The following is a 20,305-nucleotide window of genomic DNA, read 5'->3' on the forward strand; positions in this document are numbered from 1 at the left end:
TTCCCTTTCTCTTTCTCTCATATAAATTGCAATCTCGGAGTACCGAGATATCGCGTTAATCGGAAAAACGTTGAACCGGGTAGAAGAAGAAGAAGGGGACCACTTTTTTTTTGTTATTTCTCACGGAATTCTTTCGACAACACGGGGAAAAAAAGTAAACGTGTGCGAGGAAATAAGGAAGTAAATAACGTATGACGTTAAAACTATACCGCTCGTTTTGTTGGATTCGACGAATGTTCGTTGGAAGATCGAGCGACATATGTGCGTGGATTTGCATAGTCGAGTCATGGGGTAAACATACGAGCAATGTACACCAAGAGATAGACAGAGAGATAGGAAAGGGAGGAGAGAAGAATCACGACGAGACCAGAAGAGAAAAGAGAGAGAGAGTGAGAGATAGGAGAGGATACGAATCCAACGATGAATCTGTGCCCATGCAGTTTACTTAGGGTTGCGAAAGGGGTAATGCAGCCAACTCTTTCTCTCTTCTACTCCGCTCCGTTTGTTAAGGGTTAAAAAGAGTCACCCCCTACCCCTCTCTAGATACTACTCCTCCCTCGCAATTTTTCCTCTCGCCCTTTGCCGCTTGCTTTATTAATACGAGACTTTCGTTCAGTCTTTTTCTTTTCATCAAACTCCTCCGACTTCTCTCAATCTCTCCCTCTCTCTCTCTCTCTCTCTCTCTCTCTCTCTCTCTCTCTCTCTCTCTCTTTTATTTTTCCTCTAACTCTCCTGTTTTCTCTCAACAAACGCTTGAAAACTCATTCATCCTCCGAATTCGCCGACGTAGAACGCTGGAAAAATGTTGAGCCTCCTCCTCCTCCTCCTCCTTCTTCTCCTCTTCCTTCTTTACCTCCACCTACTCGAATGAAGAGAGAGAAAAAAAGATAAAAAGAGAAACGTATTTTCACTTATGTTAGCGGACGACGAATCGCATTTTACGAGCAAGCTTGACGAGGCGAGACTCGTATAGACCGCTAAGTATTCGTATCCCCCTCCCCACCCCCCGTACCCCCTTTTTTTCTCTCTCTCTCTCCCTCTCTCTTACGTAGTCTTTATTTTCTTTCTCTTACGTTCCGTTACGTTAATTATCCAAAGTATACGAGCACATAGTTCAATTCGAAAGTATAACGAATCGTTAATATCAAACTAAATTTTCTTCTCTTATTATTTTCTATTTTACATTTTCTCCTACTACTTCTCTACCACTTCTTCCACCTCCTCTTACCATTTCTACTTCTCTCGAAATTTTTTTTTGCATTTTTTTTTTTCCCCCCAAGGATAATATTATAACGCGAAATATATAACTTTTCTGACGAGGTACGTTTTCCTACTATGCCATTTTAATGGCGATTCCACGTAACCATTTGCAACGACCTAATGCATCTCTTCTGCATGCTCTCTCTCTAATGTATTCATAAAAGATGTTGTGTGTGCCAGAGAGATGAGTAATCTTTCGTTATATGTTGTAACTAAGATTAGAAAATACTTTTGACTATGTATTATTCGAATTTTCCAATGTTAAGAAAATAATGATTATTATTGATTTGATTAAAATATCATTTAACTATGTCACGTTATTATTATTATTATTACGTAAATATCTCGTTATATTCTTCTTTCAAATTATTCAATAACGTTTAAATAGAAAATTATTCATATTATTTAAACATTGTCAATTTATGATAAAGATATAAAATCAAGACGTTGTTGTCTGTCAACCGTAGAAGAAAAGTTTTCTTCGTTAATGATAAAATTTATGTGTGAGAATGCCATAGTACTTCCTACTTAAAAAGGCCCTAGGAGTGAGTAGTACTATGTGCGTAATTAACGAGGATGTCAGTAATAATAAGATAAAGAGGCCTTTGGTATAGTCAGCAGTAGAGTATCGTATTTTCGTGTGTTTTAGAATCTAACTCGTTGAAGAAAAATAAAAATGTTGGTTGGGATAGAAAGATAGAAAAGAATTTCCTACTAGAAAATTCTTTTCATTAATTTCCCAACGACCCATACAAACCCACACACACACACTCACAGACAGACAGATACGCACACACGAACATATAAATATAAAGATATATAAAATCGTTGACAATATCACTGACAGCAATTCATGACTCAGATACGGAATTGTTCTGTTATCGTAGTCTTCTCAACCCCCCTTTGGCTAGTTGAAATCACCCAATAAAACCACCCAAATCTCTTCTCTCTCTCTCTCTCTCTTTCTTTTACAAAGTTTTATAGGGCATATAACGAAGTAGCTATCGAGATAGGGGGTGAACGATCGTGTCGTCCTTACAATCTCCGTCTGAGGAAAGTACTTTTTTTCGTCTCTCCCTCGATTCGCTTGTTTATATTCATCCCCTTGATATTCCAAAGAAAAAAAAAGAAGAAGAAAACAACGTAGGAAGAAACTATGAGTAACAGGGGTAAAAAAGAAAAAGAATATATATAGTCTTCTTTCTAGTTTTCTCCCCCTTTTTCTATCTTTTACCTAGCCGCTAATGGCTCCATCCGTTATATGTGTATATACCTATCTGTGTTTTTGTTTGCATATGTGTGCGTGTGTGTGTACTCAAGGGTGATTCAAGCAACTAGGATGGGCCGGCCGTTCTTTTTTGTCTGAGAGATATAAAAAAAAAAAAGGAAAAGCATAATACCTTGCGCAAGGTGTTTCATTAAAGAAGTTTGAATCTCTTCTTACAATCTTCTTTTTTTTTTTACTTTTTCTTTTTTTCTCATTTTCTCTCTTTCCTTTTAACGATTAATTTTAATTTATATAATATATACATAATATATCATCGTGAAATGATCTATTAATCAAAACTTTTATATATATTACGATTCTTATTTATTAATATTATGATGTTAACAACGATTGCATAGGTGATGCACTTATAGGATAAAATGACAGTTACTCAGGTTATAAGAGTTCTTAAATGTTAATACACTTTCTTGCTCTCAGATAAATCATGAAAGATGGGGATACCTTCGGATAAGATTTTCGTAGGTACTCAATGATGAGGAAAAGAAAAAGAAAAAGAAGAAGAAGAAGTTGTCGCTTAAAGAAACCTTTACGAAATTAGAAAGTCAGCTTTGGTCGAAGAGAGATTAGTTGTACTATATACGTTAAGAAGGAGACATTGACTCCTATTCTCGCGATAAACTCGTCATTACTTTTATCTTTTGATATTTCAAATTACGTAAGATATATATTTTTTTTTTTTTTTTTCAAACTCTATATATATCGCTTTTAATCGTGATTTATGATACTATTAATAAATGTAATATCTATTTTGACACATCAGGTGTGTCTATTCACATCTTACGATATTTATTATACTCTTTTAATTTTGATCGAAAATATTGTATCCAATTGTAAATGAAAAGTATCCGAGATTAGTTATCTAAAAAAAGAAGAAGAAGAAGAAAAGGATACAAGTTTTGTACAAAATGATGTATAGAAAGAAATGTATTCTCTAATTTTTTTATAAAAAACAATTCGAGAAAATTGTATATCTATGAACAAAAAAAAATATCGAATTAAATGTAATCTCAAAGGAGGCTTTATATATAAAAATTAATTAACACAAAATAATAATAATTAAAAAATTGAAAAGAAAATATATTAATGACAAATATATTTCACATTGTTTAATCTAAAATCATAATAATAATCAAAAATTTATTCCAAAAAAATAGAAAAGTATATTGTTGAAGATTAAATAGAAGAAAAATAGAAGAAAAATAGAAGAAAAATAGATTGTAATAATTCTGTCGAGAAATCAGTTCTGTCGAAGCCTTCACGATCAACTTGAAAACCTCATTGAACTTATTAGGCTCGAGATATCTCTACTTGTCTCTTGAGGCTAAGCCACGAGATTCTCTCTCTCTCTCTCTCTCTTTCTTTTTTTCTTTCTCTTAGTGCAGTTGAAAACTTTCACCTAAAAGAACGGTATAGAGAGCTCTCGAAGGAACGACATCATCTTCCGCGTGTCTATGAGGATCAGTCTCTCGAAGAGAGAAGAGAGTACTCTTTGAAATCACCTACGAGAGCAGCAGTACTCTTCTCCTCTCTTATTTCTTCCGGCCGATCCAATCGAGGGTTTTCTACGCCCACCCGTTCGATGACTCACTTCTTAGTACGCTCATACATCCTTACATACGTTCATACATACATATATACATATATATGTTCGCGTTTGTCGTGCCCCTTTAACGAATTTTTCTCTTTCTCTTTCTCTTTCATTATTTCTTTCGTTCTTTTCTTAGCTAGCTAGCTAGCTAGCTAACATAAGTACACCACACCACCACCCACGTACGTATATAAACATACACAACCACGCATATATATACTCATAGAAAGATACGCCTTGAAAAATTCCTTTTAAATGTAAGTACATTGGCGCGTCGTCGATAGAAATGACTTTGAAAATTTATCAACGATAAAAGGATTGCGTTTCTGTAAATTATTTTAGAAAGATATGAAGACCGAAGGAGAAATGGTAGGAAGATCTCTATGCAAAAGAGGAAAACTGATTTTTTGTTTTTGCGTTAACAATCGAATGAAAAATCATCTTGAAATAGATAATTAATTAAAGATAATGACACTTTATGAATTGAATCAAATGATTCCAAAGAGAAATCAAACTTTCAATAATTAGTTTCTTTCTCTCTCTTTTTTTTGTTTTTTTTTTTTTTAAATTTGTCTCTTATAATCGGTAATCTTTGTGGGGATACTCGCCTACGCTTGCTTTCCTTCTGTTTCTCTTTCCCTCCATTGTACAAGGCAAAAAAAGAACTTAACTTAAGACTTTTCTACTTCGAAAGAAGAGAAGAAGCAAAGGTTTTGTAACATCTTTCGTAATTTCCTCTTACTCTTTATCTTCTTTTATTATTCATCGTCAGAACTACGACGGTAGATACTTCAAAGAGATTTACAAAACAATATTACCAAACTTTATCCAACACGAAAATAATTTATTTATATAATATTATTTATACGAACTTAATCTACCTATTCGTAAACACACACACACACACACACAGAGATAAACAGGACAGTCAAACGCACATACAAAATAAATACATCCCTCTTTGCATCCTCCCAATTATCACCCCCGTTTATATAACAAAATGACGTGTGCATGTAAACAAGCCAGGCATGAAAACAATCTAATGTAATATTTCCCTTAAATAATAATTATTGTATATTCTTCCCTTTTTATAATTCTATTCATAAATGAAAATTTGTTAATGCGTTTGTCACATGACTAATAATAACATAATTGAATTACTTAACATTAAATTCGTTGTACAAGATATCCCGTAATACAGAAAGAGACAGAAAAAGTCACACAGGAAGATGGAAATAGATAAAAAAAAAGAAAGAGAGAGAAAGAAAGATAAATAAATAAAAAGAAATGCAAATAACCGTAGAACAAACGATTCTTTAGCCATTGTTGCGTTAGGTCAGGCGGCTGGGCTTATGGTTCTGCTTTTATGACCTGTTAGAAGCTAGTGCGATGAGTGAGAGGAAGAGAAATAAAGAAAGACGTATATACGTGCGCGCGCGTACGCAAACTTATCCACATACAAAACGGGGTATACACATGCATATCTACTCTAGGTCGTTTTACCTGTTTTCTCTATATCTTTGTCTATCTTTCTCTATCTCTTTCTTTCACTTTGTAACTTAACATATTTTCCACGTTTTCTACCTGACCGTTTCCCATGGAAACAACGGCAATACACGATGGGCACGGCATTCGAGTAACAGTGAACGGTCCATTTACCTTCTTTGGTAGGAACGTCGTAGTCGTCTCTACTACTCCAAGAAACGCATACTCACTCAGTCTTCTTCTTCATCTTCATCTTCTTCTTCTTCATCTTTGATGATAAATCGTCGGGTTTCATTTTACCGAGAAAATGGAACTTTTTGAAATAAATCTCTGAAAAAGACATTTCTTTTTATTTTCTTTCTTATTTATTTTTTTTTTATTGATTAAAGTGTTTTATGGGAAATTACGTTAACGTTAGATCGAAGATTATTCAATTTTATTTCGTAAGAATAATACTCGTGAGTACTTTTAATATATTGCGTTATTTATAGATGTGATTATTATCGCGTAGAATAAGTCACACGAAAAGTATTATAACGTTCTCTCTCTTTCTTTCTCTTTCTATTTTTCTTTTTCATTTTTTCTTATTCGTTTTAACTACATATTACCTCCCTTACCCCCCCCCACCACCCACTCTTTTCACACGTTTCTCCACGTTCGCTCGTAAATCAGACAATAGCTTAAGAATTATTACGACAGTTTGAGGAAATAAATGGGTAAGTCTTAGGACAATGTAGATTAAGTTTTCGCAGTTGAATTAACGTTAGAGAAATATTGTTAGAAACTAGGTATATATATATATATATATATATATATATATATATATTTAACAATAAGCGTATAAGTCACGTAAGTTACGTAGATAGGTAACATAACGTAACGTAATAATCATTTGTTTATGATGAAAATTAATGGTAGAAAGAAAGGAAGAAAAAGCGAAGAAAAAAATAACGAGACATATATATAATAATAATTATACGTGTTTTACAACTTTCTTCGATGTATTTAAGATGGATTACACTTTCGTCCCTGAGAGATCGCGCGTATCGTAACGACGCTTAATTGCATATCGCATAATCGCGTTATGAAATCATACTATCTCCTTCTCTCTCTCTCTCTCTCTCTCTCTTTTTCTCTCGTTGTATGTATTTACGTATGTATAGTATTGTACTAACTTGTAATATCGTACATGTCTCAATATATTTGTAACACGATTAAGGCCACTCCACAAATGTATGCAAGTATGTAAATATACACATGTATTTATGTGTATGTATATAATACGTAGTATAGATATGCGTCATTAGTTCATTCGAGGTAGGGACGACTATTTCCGTATTTCGAAAGAAACTTCTTTCGTCTCTTCTTAGCCTTCAACTGTAGTGGTGGTACGTTTTTCTTCCTCGCACCGAAATCGCAATCCGTTGTCGTAGTGTTTTTTTTATTCTAATATTTTTATTATTATTATTATTATTATTAGTAGTAGTAGTAGTAGTAATAGTAATAGTAGAAGTAGTAGTATATACGTGCAAGAAAGACGCTCGAAATATCCTCGAGAAAATTGCATCGTTAATTGGATGAAATTTGTTCTCGTCAACGGACAACCAAGAATTAATTGAGAACTTGGAAAAACAAATTGGACGAGAACTCTGAGAATAAAAGGTATATATATATTAATAATAATAATAATCATAATAATTATAATAACAAGGAAACACAAAATATCCGGCCAAAAATAACGAAATATTTGATAAATGAAACAACGGCCAAAAAATGTTTATTTCACTCGATCAAATATGATTTTATTGGAGAAAACAAATTGATCTAGAAATAGAAACAATAATGTCGTAAACGCAATGGTTTGTTTTCTCTCATCCGATCTTTTTACAAAAAAAAAGAAAGAAAATAATAGAGAAAAATAATCTTATTTAGAGTTTCTTTCACGGACGACTAGATACGTGGATATCTTGAGCTTCGACCATGACGTAAGATCATAAAACGAGCGCGAACGATCGTAACGTGTATATATACCTATACATATATATATATATATAATATCGTGAAAATCGTTAGACAAGAAACTCGTGGGAACTTCACCTTCTACGAAAGAGATTTATAATAATAAAAATATAGAAACGTCTGAGGAAGTAGTATTTCTATTATTTTCCATCGAATCGTGACCGAATTCGAAAGGAGACGTTATCCTTTTTGCAAAAGCATGGATTGCCGACAACTATGGCTAGGAAAGAAAGAAAAAGATAAAAGACACGTCTATAGGAGAAGAGGGCAGAAGTGAAGAAGACGACGAAAGTATATGGCGGTAAAGGGGCGGGTAGGGAGGGGGTAAGGAATGACTGTGGTTCGAAATAGAAAAAAGGAAATTCAACAGTTTGGCATCCATGGAACTTAAAAAGAAGTTGTCCTCTCCAATTTTATCCAAGTTCTCTTCTTCTTTCTCCCAAAAGTCTGACGAGTTTAAAGAACGGATGAATGGACTTTTAACGAGGTTGCAAATGTTGCTGAAGCTTTAAAAACGAGACTGGAATAAGAATAAGAAAGGATCGGGCTAAGACGGAAGAAGAAGAAGAAGAAGGTAAGGTGATGACGTGGGGTAGGATTTACACACGAGAAAAAGAATAAGAAGATATATAGAAAAGGGAAGAAGAAAAAAAAAAAAAAAAAAGGAGGAAGAAGAAGAAGTTAAAAGTAATGCGGATGTGAAATCTCGAATTACGTTAGAGACTTCCTTGAAAAAATCCGGAGCAACGAAGAAGAAGTTCTCTTCTACTAATTTTAAGTGTCTTCTAAATTCGAAAACCTCACGCGACTTCTTCTTGTGTATTCAAAAGATAAGAAAAGAAAGAAGAGAGAAGTAAAGCATAAAGAAAAAGAAATGGATGCTTGTGAGAAAAAAAAAAAAGTATAGAAAAGAATGAATTGATGGAAGAACAGAGAGAGAGAAATAGAAAGTTTAGATTTGGGGGTGTTTGCGCGCTCGTGCTCATTGCCAAATATAAACCCTGATGAAGGGCTTTACTTTTGGATGCTAGAAAGAGAAAAAGAAAAGAAAAGAAAAGAAAAGAAAAAAGAAGAAGAAGAAGGTACGAGACACACGATGATGGTAGGCCGGGAAAACGCTTTGCCAGAATACAAAAAGTCAACCGAAAAGCTTACTCGGCTCTCGTTTGCACTCCCCACCCGTTGATCTATCTTTAGCTCTCAGATACTGCTGTCGATCTCGTGGAATAACTCGCGCCTTGCCGCTTTTACGCGACTGCGAAATCTTAATACTTTCTTTTAATAGTTCTTATAATCTTTTAAAGAGATACCAATCTGTTCTAGAAAATATTTATTCAAATCTTTAATACATTTTTTATCTTTTGATATCTTATTGATATACAGTATAGCTCATAAAAGTATTTGAACACTTGCCATGATATATTTTATTAATTATAATAAGTATATTTTACAACATTTACATACCTTTGGAGGTATGACTCTTTAGATTATATAAGTAAAGTTTCAAGCAAATCGAAATATTTATATATATACAATAGTTATGATTTATTTCTTACAAACGTTAAGATTGTTTAAGCCACTAAAGTATTTAACAGATAATTTTTAATATTTAGTAGACCCACATTTGGTACGAATGAAACATCTTGTAAACGATTTATGCATACTCTTTACTAATTTTTTTTGTAACACTTGATGATATGGAACTCCATACTTCGAGTATCATAACTATCATCATTTAATCATAAATGATGTAAGTAAGTGTTCAAATACTTTTGTGATTCACTGTATATATCTCTGGTAATTATAACATTGGACTAACAATAAGTCAAAAAATGAATAAATTTGTATACTCTCATATATTTTCTATTACAATTATTCATATTATAAAATAAATCGAAAAAAAATGAATGTTCAGAAAATTTGTTGACTCAGTTCATTATTATAATTACCAATACCATACATGATACAACAGTAATCCAAAATAAATATTTAAACTTTAAAGAAAATCTGAATTAACGTTTTACTCTTTATAAAAAAGATTAAAATTATTTCAACATTATATTATAAAGATATCAACCATCTAGTTATATTTTTATTTATTGTAATCGAACAATAGATACAATACATTGTTCGTAATATTATTAAAAAGAAGAAAGGATTTGAAAGTATATAATATAGAATAAGAAAAAGATCTTCTAGAAAAACCACCAAGTCTTTTTAAAGTCGACAGAAGTAGAGAAAAGATGATTTCTTATATTATTTTTATTTTTTCTCTTCTCTTTGGTGGTTCTCTCTCTCTCTCTCTTTCTCTGTTGTCGAAAATAATAGAGGCTTTTCCCTGTACGCGTACCACCTGCTCAAAATAACATATGCTCTGCGTAACGTTGGTGATTCTTCGTCGTCGTCTTCGTCGACATGCTTCGTTTCCGTTTGTGCACGTTATATACACCAAGTTGCTTGATTCCAATGATTCCTTCTCCATCTTGCCCAGCAGGAGAGATTTTCTTTCTCTTTCTACTCAAAATAGAGTAACGCTAAAATAGGAATGCAAATAATTGTCGAGAGCATTCGATTGACGCCACTGAATTTCGATTTATTTTGTAAATTAAGTATATGCAGGTGTATGTATCAGTTTATATATATGCGTGTGTGTGTGCGTAACGCAGTACGTGACGACCGAAGAACAGTCTTCCTTCGTTTCCCACCGAAATCGGTATTCCTCTTCCTCTTTCTCCTCCTCCTCCTCCTCCTCCTCCTCTTCTTCTCTTTCTCTCTCTCTCTCTCTTGTTCAGCTTGCACAAACTTCGTTAGTGCCAGATAACTAACCGACTAATATTAACTTGGAGAATTACCAAGAGAAAACCGCGTACAGATTCCTTCCATCGTCGATCCCAACTTCAATATTAAAGTTATCAATTTTTACATCAATCGTGATCATCATTAAATAATCAAATGTAATTTAAGATTGGAAATTGCATTTTGAAATGTTTACAACGTCATTTTGTTTTAATATAACTCTATACCCTATAGGTATAATCATTTTGTATTAGATATATTCTTATAATTTTTTATATGAAAATAAGACAACCAAAAGTGGAAGAATAAAGGGAATATAAGGATCGTATTAAATTCCATGATAAGAAAAAAAAAAACACCTTTAGAGAGTTCTCTTAATAGACGGTTTAAACGTAGCTTGTCCGTCGACGGATGTCGGTTTCCTGATTATTCCGTGTACATGAATGCACGCGGTGACACACTGAAGGTAGAAACGTTCAGACGAAAGTTAGGGTCACGAGAAACGAAGAACACGGTATTGCGTGTTGGAACGCACGTTCCACGAACATTGAAAGGTGCATAAGGAAGGCGCATATGGCGCCTTTTAGGCAGGTGTCGTGCACGATATACACTGACACGAGAGAAAGATAGAGAGAGAGAGAGAGAGAGAGAGTGTGTGAGAGTGAGTGAGATAGATAGAAATCATATGAAAAGGGAGAGTGAGAAACTAAACGAAACGAAACGTATTCAGAACCCCCCGTACGTACGACATCGTTGATTACGTTCTATTAACACAGTCGAATGTCAGTAACGTTGAGACACATTGATCATAACTATACTGCTAGCTTGTGGTCGTTTGTCGCTTACCTTCGACCTTTTCCCTTCCCCTCCCCTCCCCTCCCCCTTCCATCCTCTTTCAAATCAAACGACGTTCGCGTGCGCTCGCCATCAACGCAGGAAATTAAATTTTAATCAAACGTTAAACGTGTTCGATCGTACATATTCCGCTTATTCGAAGATTATCTTTCCCGATTTATAACTTGGATTTAAAATCCATTATTTCATTCTATGGTCTTTTTATTGATCAATTCTCCGCACGTGTTGTTTGCATAAAGATTATTTGATATTCATTTTCTACACCTAAAACGTTTATTTGTTATCGATACTATCTTATTGTTTAACAATATTTAAGAAAATTATATCAGATTTAGTAATAATTAATGTTGATTCACGTTGACCTAACTGAGAATCCATTTTTCAAGTTTTTCGAATCTTGTCAAACGATTGTCACTGGTTGCAAATGAATTTTTGAGTACAATTTAAATACTGTAACAAGCTTTTTTGTGTTTGGTTGATTCAAGATTATAGAATAAAAAGGCTTGTAGCACTTTTTGATCAAAATTGGATACACTTCTAATGAAAAGTTTCTTTAATTGAAACTTGTTTTAACATTTTGACTTTTTCGATTAATTGAACGACACTTTCATCCAAGTGTGTCATTGTAAACGTTTTATACAAGGATCCTGTACTTTTCTCTTCCATTGAAATTCATAAAACATGCGGTGCTTAACATGTTCATTCATCCACCACTTTGTTGTCTTCAAATGTTTAAATTTGAAAGAGGAAGAAAAAAACAGTTATAATGCGCAAAACGCGTTGACTAAACTTCATATTCTTTGTTCATATTGAATGTGTTTAGATTATATTGCTTAGATTATCGCTAAATAACTACTCGAACGCATGATACAAAAATGACATTAATTATTACTAAATCAGATAAATAATGTACATTTATCTTTAATATTCTAAAATGTGTAAAACTTCAATTATGTGTGTTTGTTTGGCATTATTGTTAAAATGACTGAGTTTGAAGGACGATAGTAAAATAGAAAAAAAAAAAAAAAAAGAAATAGCTGGTTGTTTCTTCCTCCTACCGATATTTGTTAAGTAATTTTCTAACAAATTTTAGCGATAACGTTAGGAACTAATGACAACGACTATAACGAAGAAAATGAAAAGCTTAGAAGCCCCTCTACGTTTATTTAACAAAAAAACTTTAACGATCGATCTTCGATGCGGACGTTTACGAGTTTCTTTTCAATTCGAGAGTTGGAACCGAGGTAACACACGGTAACGCGCCTTACGTGTTTCTATTTTCGATATAAAGGAATACTAGGCGAAGAAGAAAGAAGCCATTCGCAGCAAGTTCCTCCTGTAACTTAAGAATCATTGCGGAAGTCACCAATATTCCGAAGAACTTCGCTTGTTTCTTTTAACACATTAGAAACGATTCACCACGAACCCCCTTTCTTTCGCGTTAATCAATTCCATCGTAAGAAATTACTAAATTGCGAAGAAGAAAATTACTACGATATAATATCATTTTTTATACCATTATAAATTAATTTCATTTATTTTTCTACTAAAATAATTTATCCAGATAAAATAATATATTATCAAAACTATTATATCATAGAAAATAAATAAATAGATTAATAAATTGTGTGAAGTAAAATAATCACTAATAAATAATCATAAAACAATATTATTAAATACACAGATAACAATAAATTACACATTTTATTTCGCGTTTCTTTTATAAGAAATCAAAAAATTATGTTTAAAAATAATATTACAAATTGATAAAAAATAAAATCAATATATTTCTATAGATTAAGAATTAAAAAGAAAATGATTATTATGAAAATGTAATAGATAATCGTATTAAATTGTAATTTAATTTTTATTTTTCCAGACAGCGAGAGACGAACGAGCTGCCTCGAGTCCAGGTGGTGCAGGTGGACAAAACAATCACTCATCTTCATCTCCATCGCCCTCTCCTGTCGGCGATATACCTCTTGGACGAGCCCTTATGGAAGCCGCACTTCAACAGGCCACTTCCGGCTCTCAGGAACCTCCCCTAGTAGTAACGCCACCTGGTTATTGGCTAGACGGAACCGATCATCGACATACCTTGGATTCGGCAGGAAGAGCATTGCTTCCTGCTCAACCAGCCTGGCAACCCAGGATAGATCAGGATGACACTGCTAAGTGTTACAGACGTTTCTTCGTTGGCAGAGTACGTAAATATATTTCACAAAATATTCCCTTAGGTTTTAATAGATTAAAAGTATGATAACAGCTAATGTTTAACACATGCCATAAATAATTTGATTATTTTTATTAAAACATGTGTGTTGTTATTGTTCACAAAATTGGATAATTAGGTAACGATGAACGCGATTTCATTTTGTTTTCTTCTTCTTCTTCTTGTTTTTCCAACTTTGTCAAAGAATTCGTTCTTTCGTAATGACCTTGAAAGAAAGATGGTCATCGGCCTAACAGCACCAAACATATATATACTGCTCGTAAACGTACGTACTACGTACGTAAGTTTTATGTGAAGTTGAAGTGAGATGGAGATTATGGTTTGAGTAAAATAAAGGAAGAAAGAGAGGAAGGGAAAGATAAAGATGGTGGCAAAGGCGCAGGAAAAGGAAAAGAGCACTTCGGGCGTGGGAGTGGGAATGTTCTCATAGTCTCGAAGAAGAGACGATGCCTCTTCAACCAGAAAAAATACCACCCCTACCCTTTTACTTCAACAGTGTTCCTGATATTCATCCTTGCTAGCTTCTCTTCCGTCTATAACCGCGACCTACACCCTCCCCTCCCCTTCCCCCAACCTCTTTCTTACACTTATTATTTATTTTTCTTCGAATAGAAAAAGAAATAAACATTTTTTTTTAACCAACTTTTATTTTCATCGTATCCTAACAATGACTCGTGTTTTTTTTTTTTTTTATAGATAATAATTAATAATACGTGTTACTCTGTAATACATGTACTATTTCTATACATAAATAAAAGCATATTTATAGTATTAAAAAAATGATAATACACAAGAGTATTATATTATAAATAATAAAAATACTTATTAGAAAAAGTAGATGTTACTATAAATAATACAAATAAATAGATATGAATGAAAGTAAAATATGAAATAAAAAAAAGAAGAAAAAAAAAATGGCAGACACGAAATAAAAAGATATAATAATAAGACTTTAGATCGTTAAAAACGTCGATGAGTATAAATAACTAAAAGTGCATTTTCCCATTCTCTTTTATAGTTCATTCTTATCTAAGAAAGTTCACCTGTTACCTTTTGTCTAGCGTGCACCTGGGTTACCTCTATTTTTACCGCGAACTTAAAACTCGTGTTAGGTAACGTTAACGCGAGCGAGATTATAATATACGCGTGAACTCATTTATTCGCGCGGCAACAACGTGCTCGAGTTCGTCGCCATTGTTCAAAAGTGGCAGTAAATAATTGCACTGCGCTAAGTGTCATAGAGAACGAAAAGCGATTTGTATCAAGCCATAAAGAATATACATATTAATCGTAAATATGACCTATGTATAATAGTAGTGTATATTGTATGTATGTATGTATGTATCATGGTCGGATCTCATCCAGTTTCGCTTTCGTTTTTTATTTTATGATAATATATCCTTGTTGAAGAAGAAGAAGAAGTTCATTTCCTTTTATTACGTTCGAGTGTGTTGTATATATACATAAGTGTGTAACTACAAATTTCTTATCACCGGATGTGCGTTCGACGGTGGGTGGGGAGACGCTAGGAAAAGAAAAGAAAGAAAAAATTATTAGTTAAAAAAAATTCAACAAAACTCTTTTCTCAAATCATTTTTCAATAGCAATTATTACGACGAAAAACGTTCATCCCAATTATTTATTCTATCTCAATTAATCATCGGTGCCTCTTCGATAACCTTTTTTAAAAGAACTCCAAAGGATTGTGTCATAAATATCTCATCAATAATACGATAAGTTTTAATGGGGGGGCCTCATGTGTGTGTCAGCTTCGCTAAACTTGAAAAAAGACACAATGTGAGAAGACAAATTTTTTCTTATATTTATATATTCGAGATATCAAATTTAATCTATAAAATATTATTTGTCTCAATCGATATATATATATTTATAATTTTCACTGTTGTTGTTGTATTGGCATTGCCGTTTCACTGTTATTTTTCATTCCCAATGACCTAACGAGTTTTCTTTTTTCTTTTCTCATCTTTGTTTCTTTCGTTGTTTTTTTTTTTTATTCCTTTTTTGTTCTGTTTTTTTTTTTTTTAATAATCCTTCGAAAAGGTTACGATCTTTTACGAACAAAAGGCTACTATCGAAAGGATGCATGCATACACCACACCACACACCTATCTCCACATGCGATCGCATTGTGCGGTTAAGCAGAGCCCATTAAAAGAGCGATTTTATTATGCGCAATATCGTTCCTCTAATTAGCGGTCGCCTCGAATACCAACGCGTAATCCGTTCTATATCACGACTTATTAAAACACCACACGCCTCTTCTATCACCTTTTTAGTTGCGTATTACAAAAAAAAAAAAGGAAAAAAAAAGAAAAAGAGAGAAAGAGAAACAAACAACGGATATTACAACTCTTTTCTCCGCCTAATAACACTCAAATTTAATTCATCAAACACTACTATATTGTAGCTTTAATAAAATCTATTTCACATTATCTTGAATCATTTAAAAAGTATTAAATTATCCGGAGATAATCGTAATATTTAAATATTGAATTTTAATCAAAATTGAAATGAATCATTAAATTTAAAAAAAATAAAAAACAGAGAACTATTTATACATATTACATAAAATTATAATATTCACACAAAACCATATATATATATATATTTTTAGTATACGTGTATGAAATTTAATTGTGTTAGCTCGTCTTAAGAATTTTCTTTTTTTTTTTGTCTTATTTTAGTAATTTTAAACATTACAAAAATATTGTTCGTGTAAACCTTAGTAAAAAAAAAAAATGAAATTTTGTAGACAATCCAAATATATTTAATACTTAATTTTTAAATTTTGTAGAATAATTAGTTTTAGGAATCACTGATTCAGTCATTCCTGATTCGATCATAAAAAGGTTTAATTTTGTTTTTCTCATTTTTTCGTAGGAACATGTGAACTTGATAGGAAGAGACAGCGAGAATGGGCCGGTCCTTGTTTCAGTGAAGGCCGAGACGGTCGCTGGACAAGAACACTGGCGGGTATTGCTAAGATTACGTGCTGGTTCAACGCACGAGTTAGTCTCAGCAACCACTCTTGGACCGACTCCTTCACCAGCAAAAATGGTCAAGGTAAAAGAATTATTTTTTTTATCAACCAAATAAATAAATAAATAAATGACAATGATCCTGATACATTTGCTTTGATATCGAAGATATGAAATAAATTATATTTTAAATCGAAAAGAAATAAAAAGAGCATACATATTGTTAATGAGAATCGCTTATTCGTTTTTATTGAAGTCTCAGTCTTGTATGATAGGGGTTAATAAGACAAATATCACTTTGAATCGTGAGTAATTTAACAACTTAGAATTTTTTGACTCGTACGAGAGCGACGTAATATCACATGTGTCGAATTGACGAAAATAAATCACCGTTAACATAGTACAAAAGTACGCGATGAAAGAGAAAGAGAAAGAGAAATATGACCGTCGTGACTTTTTTTTTTTCTTTTTTCAGGCAATCAACGACTCCTTGAACGTGAACACTTTAATGCCAGTGGTATGTTCAGGGGCTGGCACTTTGATAGCTCAATATGATGAGCATGCACTCGTCTCGAGATTCAAATTCGGTGTACTTCATCAACGCGCTGGGCAGCTGACCGAGGAACAACTTTTTGGCAATCGCCAGATGACACCAGCTTTCCAAGAATTTCTTGATCTTTTAGGCCAAAAGATCGACTTGAAAGATCATAAAGGGTTTGTATATCGTCATATAATTATACACGCTCTAATTTTAACAAGAATTTAATAGGTTTACTCAATGCAATATTTAAATTTGTAGATACCGTGGAGGTTTGGATACTCGACATGGTCAAACAGGTGATTCCGCGGTCTACGAAGTATTTCGTGGCCGAGAAGTTCTCTTTCATGTAGCATCGCTTTTACCATATAGTCCAGGTGATGCTCAACAATTACAACGCAAGAGACATATTGGTAATGACATCGTGGCGATTATATTCCAAGAGGAACCTACACCTTTCAGTCCAGATATGATCGCCAGTCACTTTTTGCATGCTTTTATCGTCGTGCAGGTCGTCGATCCATGTACACCTAACACAAGGTAGGTACAATATATATCATTTGAAATAGTTTAAATAAAATTCTTTAAAAAGAAAATGTATATTCAAGTAATATTTATTATTTATAGATATAAAGTGAGTATAACGGCGAGAGATGATGTTCCTTGGTTCGGCCCAGCCTTACCAACACCTGCTGTCTTCCTCAGAGGCGTCGAATTTAAAGAATTTCTTTTAACAAAATTAGTGAACGCTGAAAATGCAGCTTACAAAGCTGAAAAGTTTTCTAAACTAGAAGTAAGTCACAGTTTATTATTCTATTTTAATATCATTTTAAACATATATACGTTTACTAATCTCTACGATATGATAATCAGTTGCGAACTAGATCTGCTCTATTGGAATCCTTAACGGAAGGATTACAAGCGAAGACAGCGGAATTCTTAGGTGGTACCATTGGCCTAGGAGGTAATTTAGGATTCGGTGCGAATTGTCCTGTCAGTCCAACTGCGAGTGATTCATCAGCTTCCGGTGGTGGAGGTACTGGCTCGAGATTTATCGACACAGTACGGAAAGCATTAATATCCCGAGTGAGAAACGCATCGACCGAAAGTGTACCGCAACAACTTGCTAAAAAAGGTTCTCATTCTGAACCAAGTCCACCGAGTAATCGACAATCCAACGGTAAAATCAGTGGAAAACGATCAGTTGAACCATCAAGTCCATTGGGTTCACCCGATTTAACTTTACGAAGGGATTCCGAAAGAGGTAGCCCTAGTTTGGGAAGTCAAGACAGTAGCTTATCGAATACGGACAATCAGGACAGTAGTTTGGCTACATTACAACAGGACGAGGTAGATCGTAGAGAATCTAGTACAGGAATTGGTACAAATGATTCCACGATCATGGAAAAGGTTACTACGGTATCCTCAATTCAACGATTAACTCATGAAAATTTAAGAAGACAGGAACGAACAGAAAAAACCGAAATAACTCAACGCGTTGTTTCCGAGAGCGACGATAGTTCGCTTAATAGCGAGCTTGAACTTGACCAAGCGGTTTATCCGGACAGCGACACTGGTCTTGAATCTATGAGTTCCGCGGAAACGCACGACATTACGAGGTGTAATGCCAAAGACGGTGCTGCGGAAACCGAAACTTTAAGGATGGAAGTTACTAGACTTAAGTGCGATAAGTTGGACTTATTAAGGCAAAATGTGGTAGGTTTAACAAATTCTTTCGTATGTGAAAGATATTTTTCATTAAATATATTTAGTTTTTTTTTTTATTATTCTCATTCTCGACATTTTATAATAAAAATAAAAACATTTTCTCGGGTATTACTTACTACTATTCTAATGGAACATATTTGTAATTGAAATTATTTTACTTTGTTCGAACAGACATGTCAACGCGACATTAAACGCCTTCGAGAGAAAGAACTACAATTGCAATCTGATTTGGCAGCAGCATCAAAAGAGATTCTTCGGTTAAGGGCGATGCTGAAAGAATGTTCGACGAGTATTCCCTTGGATAATAACAATCAACAGACGTCCACCGTTTGAAGGATCATTAAACGCATTTTTTAATTCGTTATCGCTAACAGAATTTCCCGTTAAAGATCGCTATGTTTTAATCGTCGAATGGGAACCGACCAAATCGTAAATTTCGTAGATCTTCCACTCTTCTGAGATCACGTTTCTCTTAAAAGGAAATCAATTTAGGATATCTCGTTGTTGGATACATAGATGTATTACATACGAAAAACTAGCAATCAATGCTTTCTTCCTCGGTTCGCTTGTACAACTGGGTTTTCTTAGATAGCGATTGGTACAAATTCGATAAGTCATAAGGGATATGTAATTAGAATGTAAAGTCAAAGTCACTGTTCTATCGAAGTATAACTCGTTATTGGAACGTACAACAGTATAGATTCTGATTGTTGAAGTACTTGTTTAACTTATATCCCAAATATTTATCGATTAATTTATTGATAGATATAAGGTAATCCCTTGTAGTCAATATAGTTGATAATTCTATAGATATAAATACCAACCGCGATACAAACATCTTGTCATTATAATATTAGTCACTTTTCAAAGTGAAATGGCCTTTAGATCTAGCATTTGTGATGTTAAAAGAAGCACGCAAAAAATAACGCACCAATGCATATGACCATGTATAAGTTAAGTGTAATTCACTTAACTCCGATTATTCCTTCTCGCACACATCAAACATAGTATACATATATATGTATACTATTGTAAGTAATTATAATATGAACATCTACTAAAATCTTCAAAGATTCGGATTTGTTAATTCAACGATTACGTCTAATAATAATATATCTTAACAAATTCACAACTCTTCAATACCTAACTAATATGAACATGTCACGACGCAGTAATAGTTTCTCAATAACACATTGGCACATTAGTAAATATAAATGTCACACAAATTAATATTTCAATAAATACTTTTATCGCGCGCGCGTGTCTCTTTAAATCGAATTACATACTTCGAATGAATCTAATAATCACACATTTTTCTAAGTTATAGTAAATTCTTCCATGATATATGTATATCTAAACGGTCAGTGCATTAAATAATAACATTGAAACAAGCAACACATATTGTTCACCTTTTATTAGTATTAAAAAAGAAAAAATTGAGTATCATTTGTTGCTTGATTTTGTGCTATGTTTCCGTTAGTTTTTATTGTTAGTATTAATATAATTTTTATATATA

General features: G+C 33.3%; 1 protein-coding gene across 5 annotated transcripts in view; it reads left to right on the forward strand.

Annotated features, from left to right (window-relative positions):
• LOC106789520 (rap1 GTPase-activating protein 1) overlaps positions 1–20,280 on the forward strand; it is a 104,565-nt gene extending 84,285 nt beyond the window's left edge. For all 5 annotated transcript variants that reach the window (XM_014753800.1, XM_014753803.1, XM_014753804.1 and 2 more), the window contains 7 exons: positions 13,171–13,494; positions 16,426–16,608; positions 16,999–17,237; positions 17,323–17,601; positions 17,689–17,854; positions 17,935–18,777; positions 18,961–20,280. In XM_014753800.1, coding sequence (XP_014609286.1) covers positions 13,171–13,494; positions 16,426–16,608; positions 16,999–17,237; positions 17,323–17,601; positions 17,689–17,854; positions 17,935–18,777; positions 18,961–19,122 — 2,196 coding nt within the window. In that variant the 3' untranslated portion in view covers positions 19,123–20,280. The remainder of the gene's footprint in view (positions 1–13,170; positions 13,495–16,425; positions 16,609–16,998; positions 17,238–17,322; positions 17,602–17,688; positions 17,855–17,934; positions 18,778–18,960) is intronic.
• Positions 20,281–20,305: the final 25 nt, after the last annotated feature.

This window comes from Polistes canadensis, unplaced genomic scaffold (assembly GCF_001313835.1).
Source record: "Polistes canadensis isolate GaletaPanama2010 unplaced genomic scaffold, ASM131383v1 scaffold_188, whole genome shotgun sequence".
NCBI lineage: Eukaryota > Metazoa > Arthropoda > Insecta > Hymenoptera > Vespidae > Polistes > Polistes canadensis.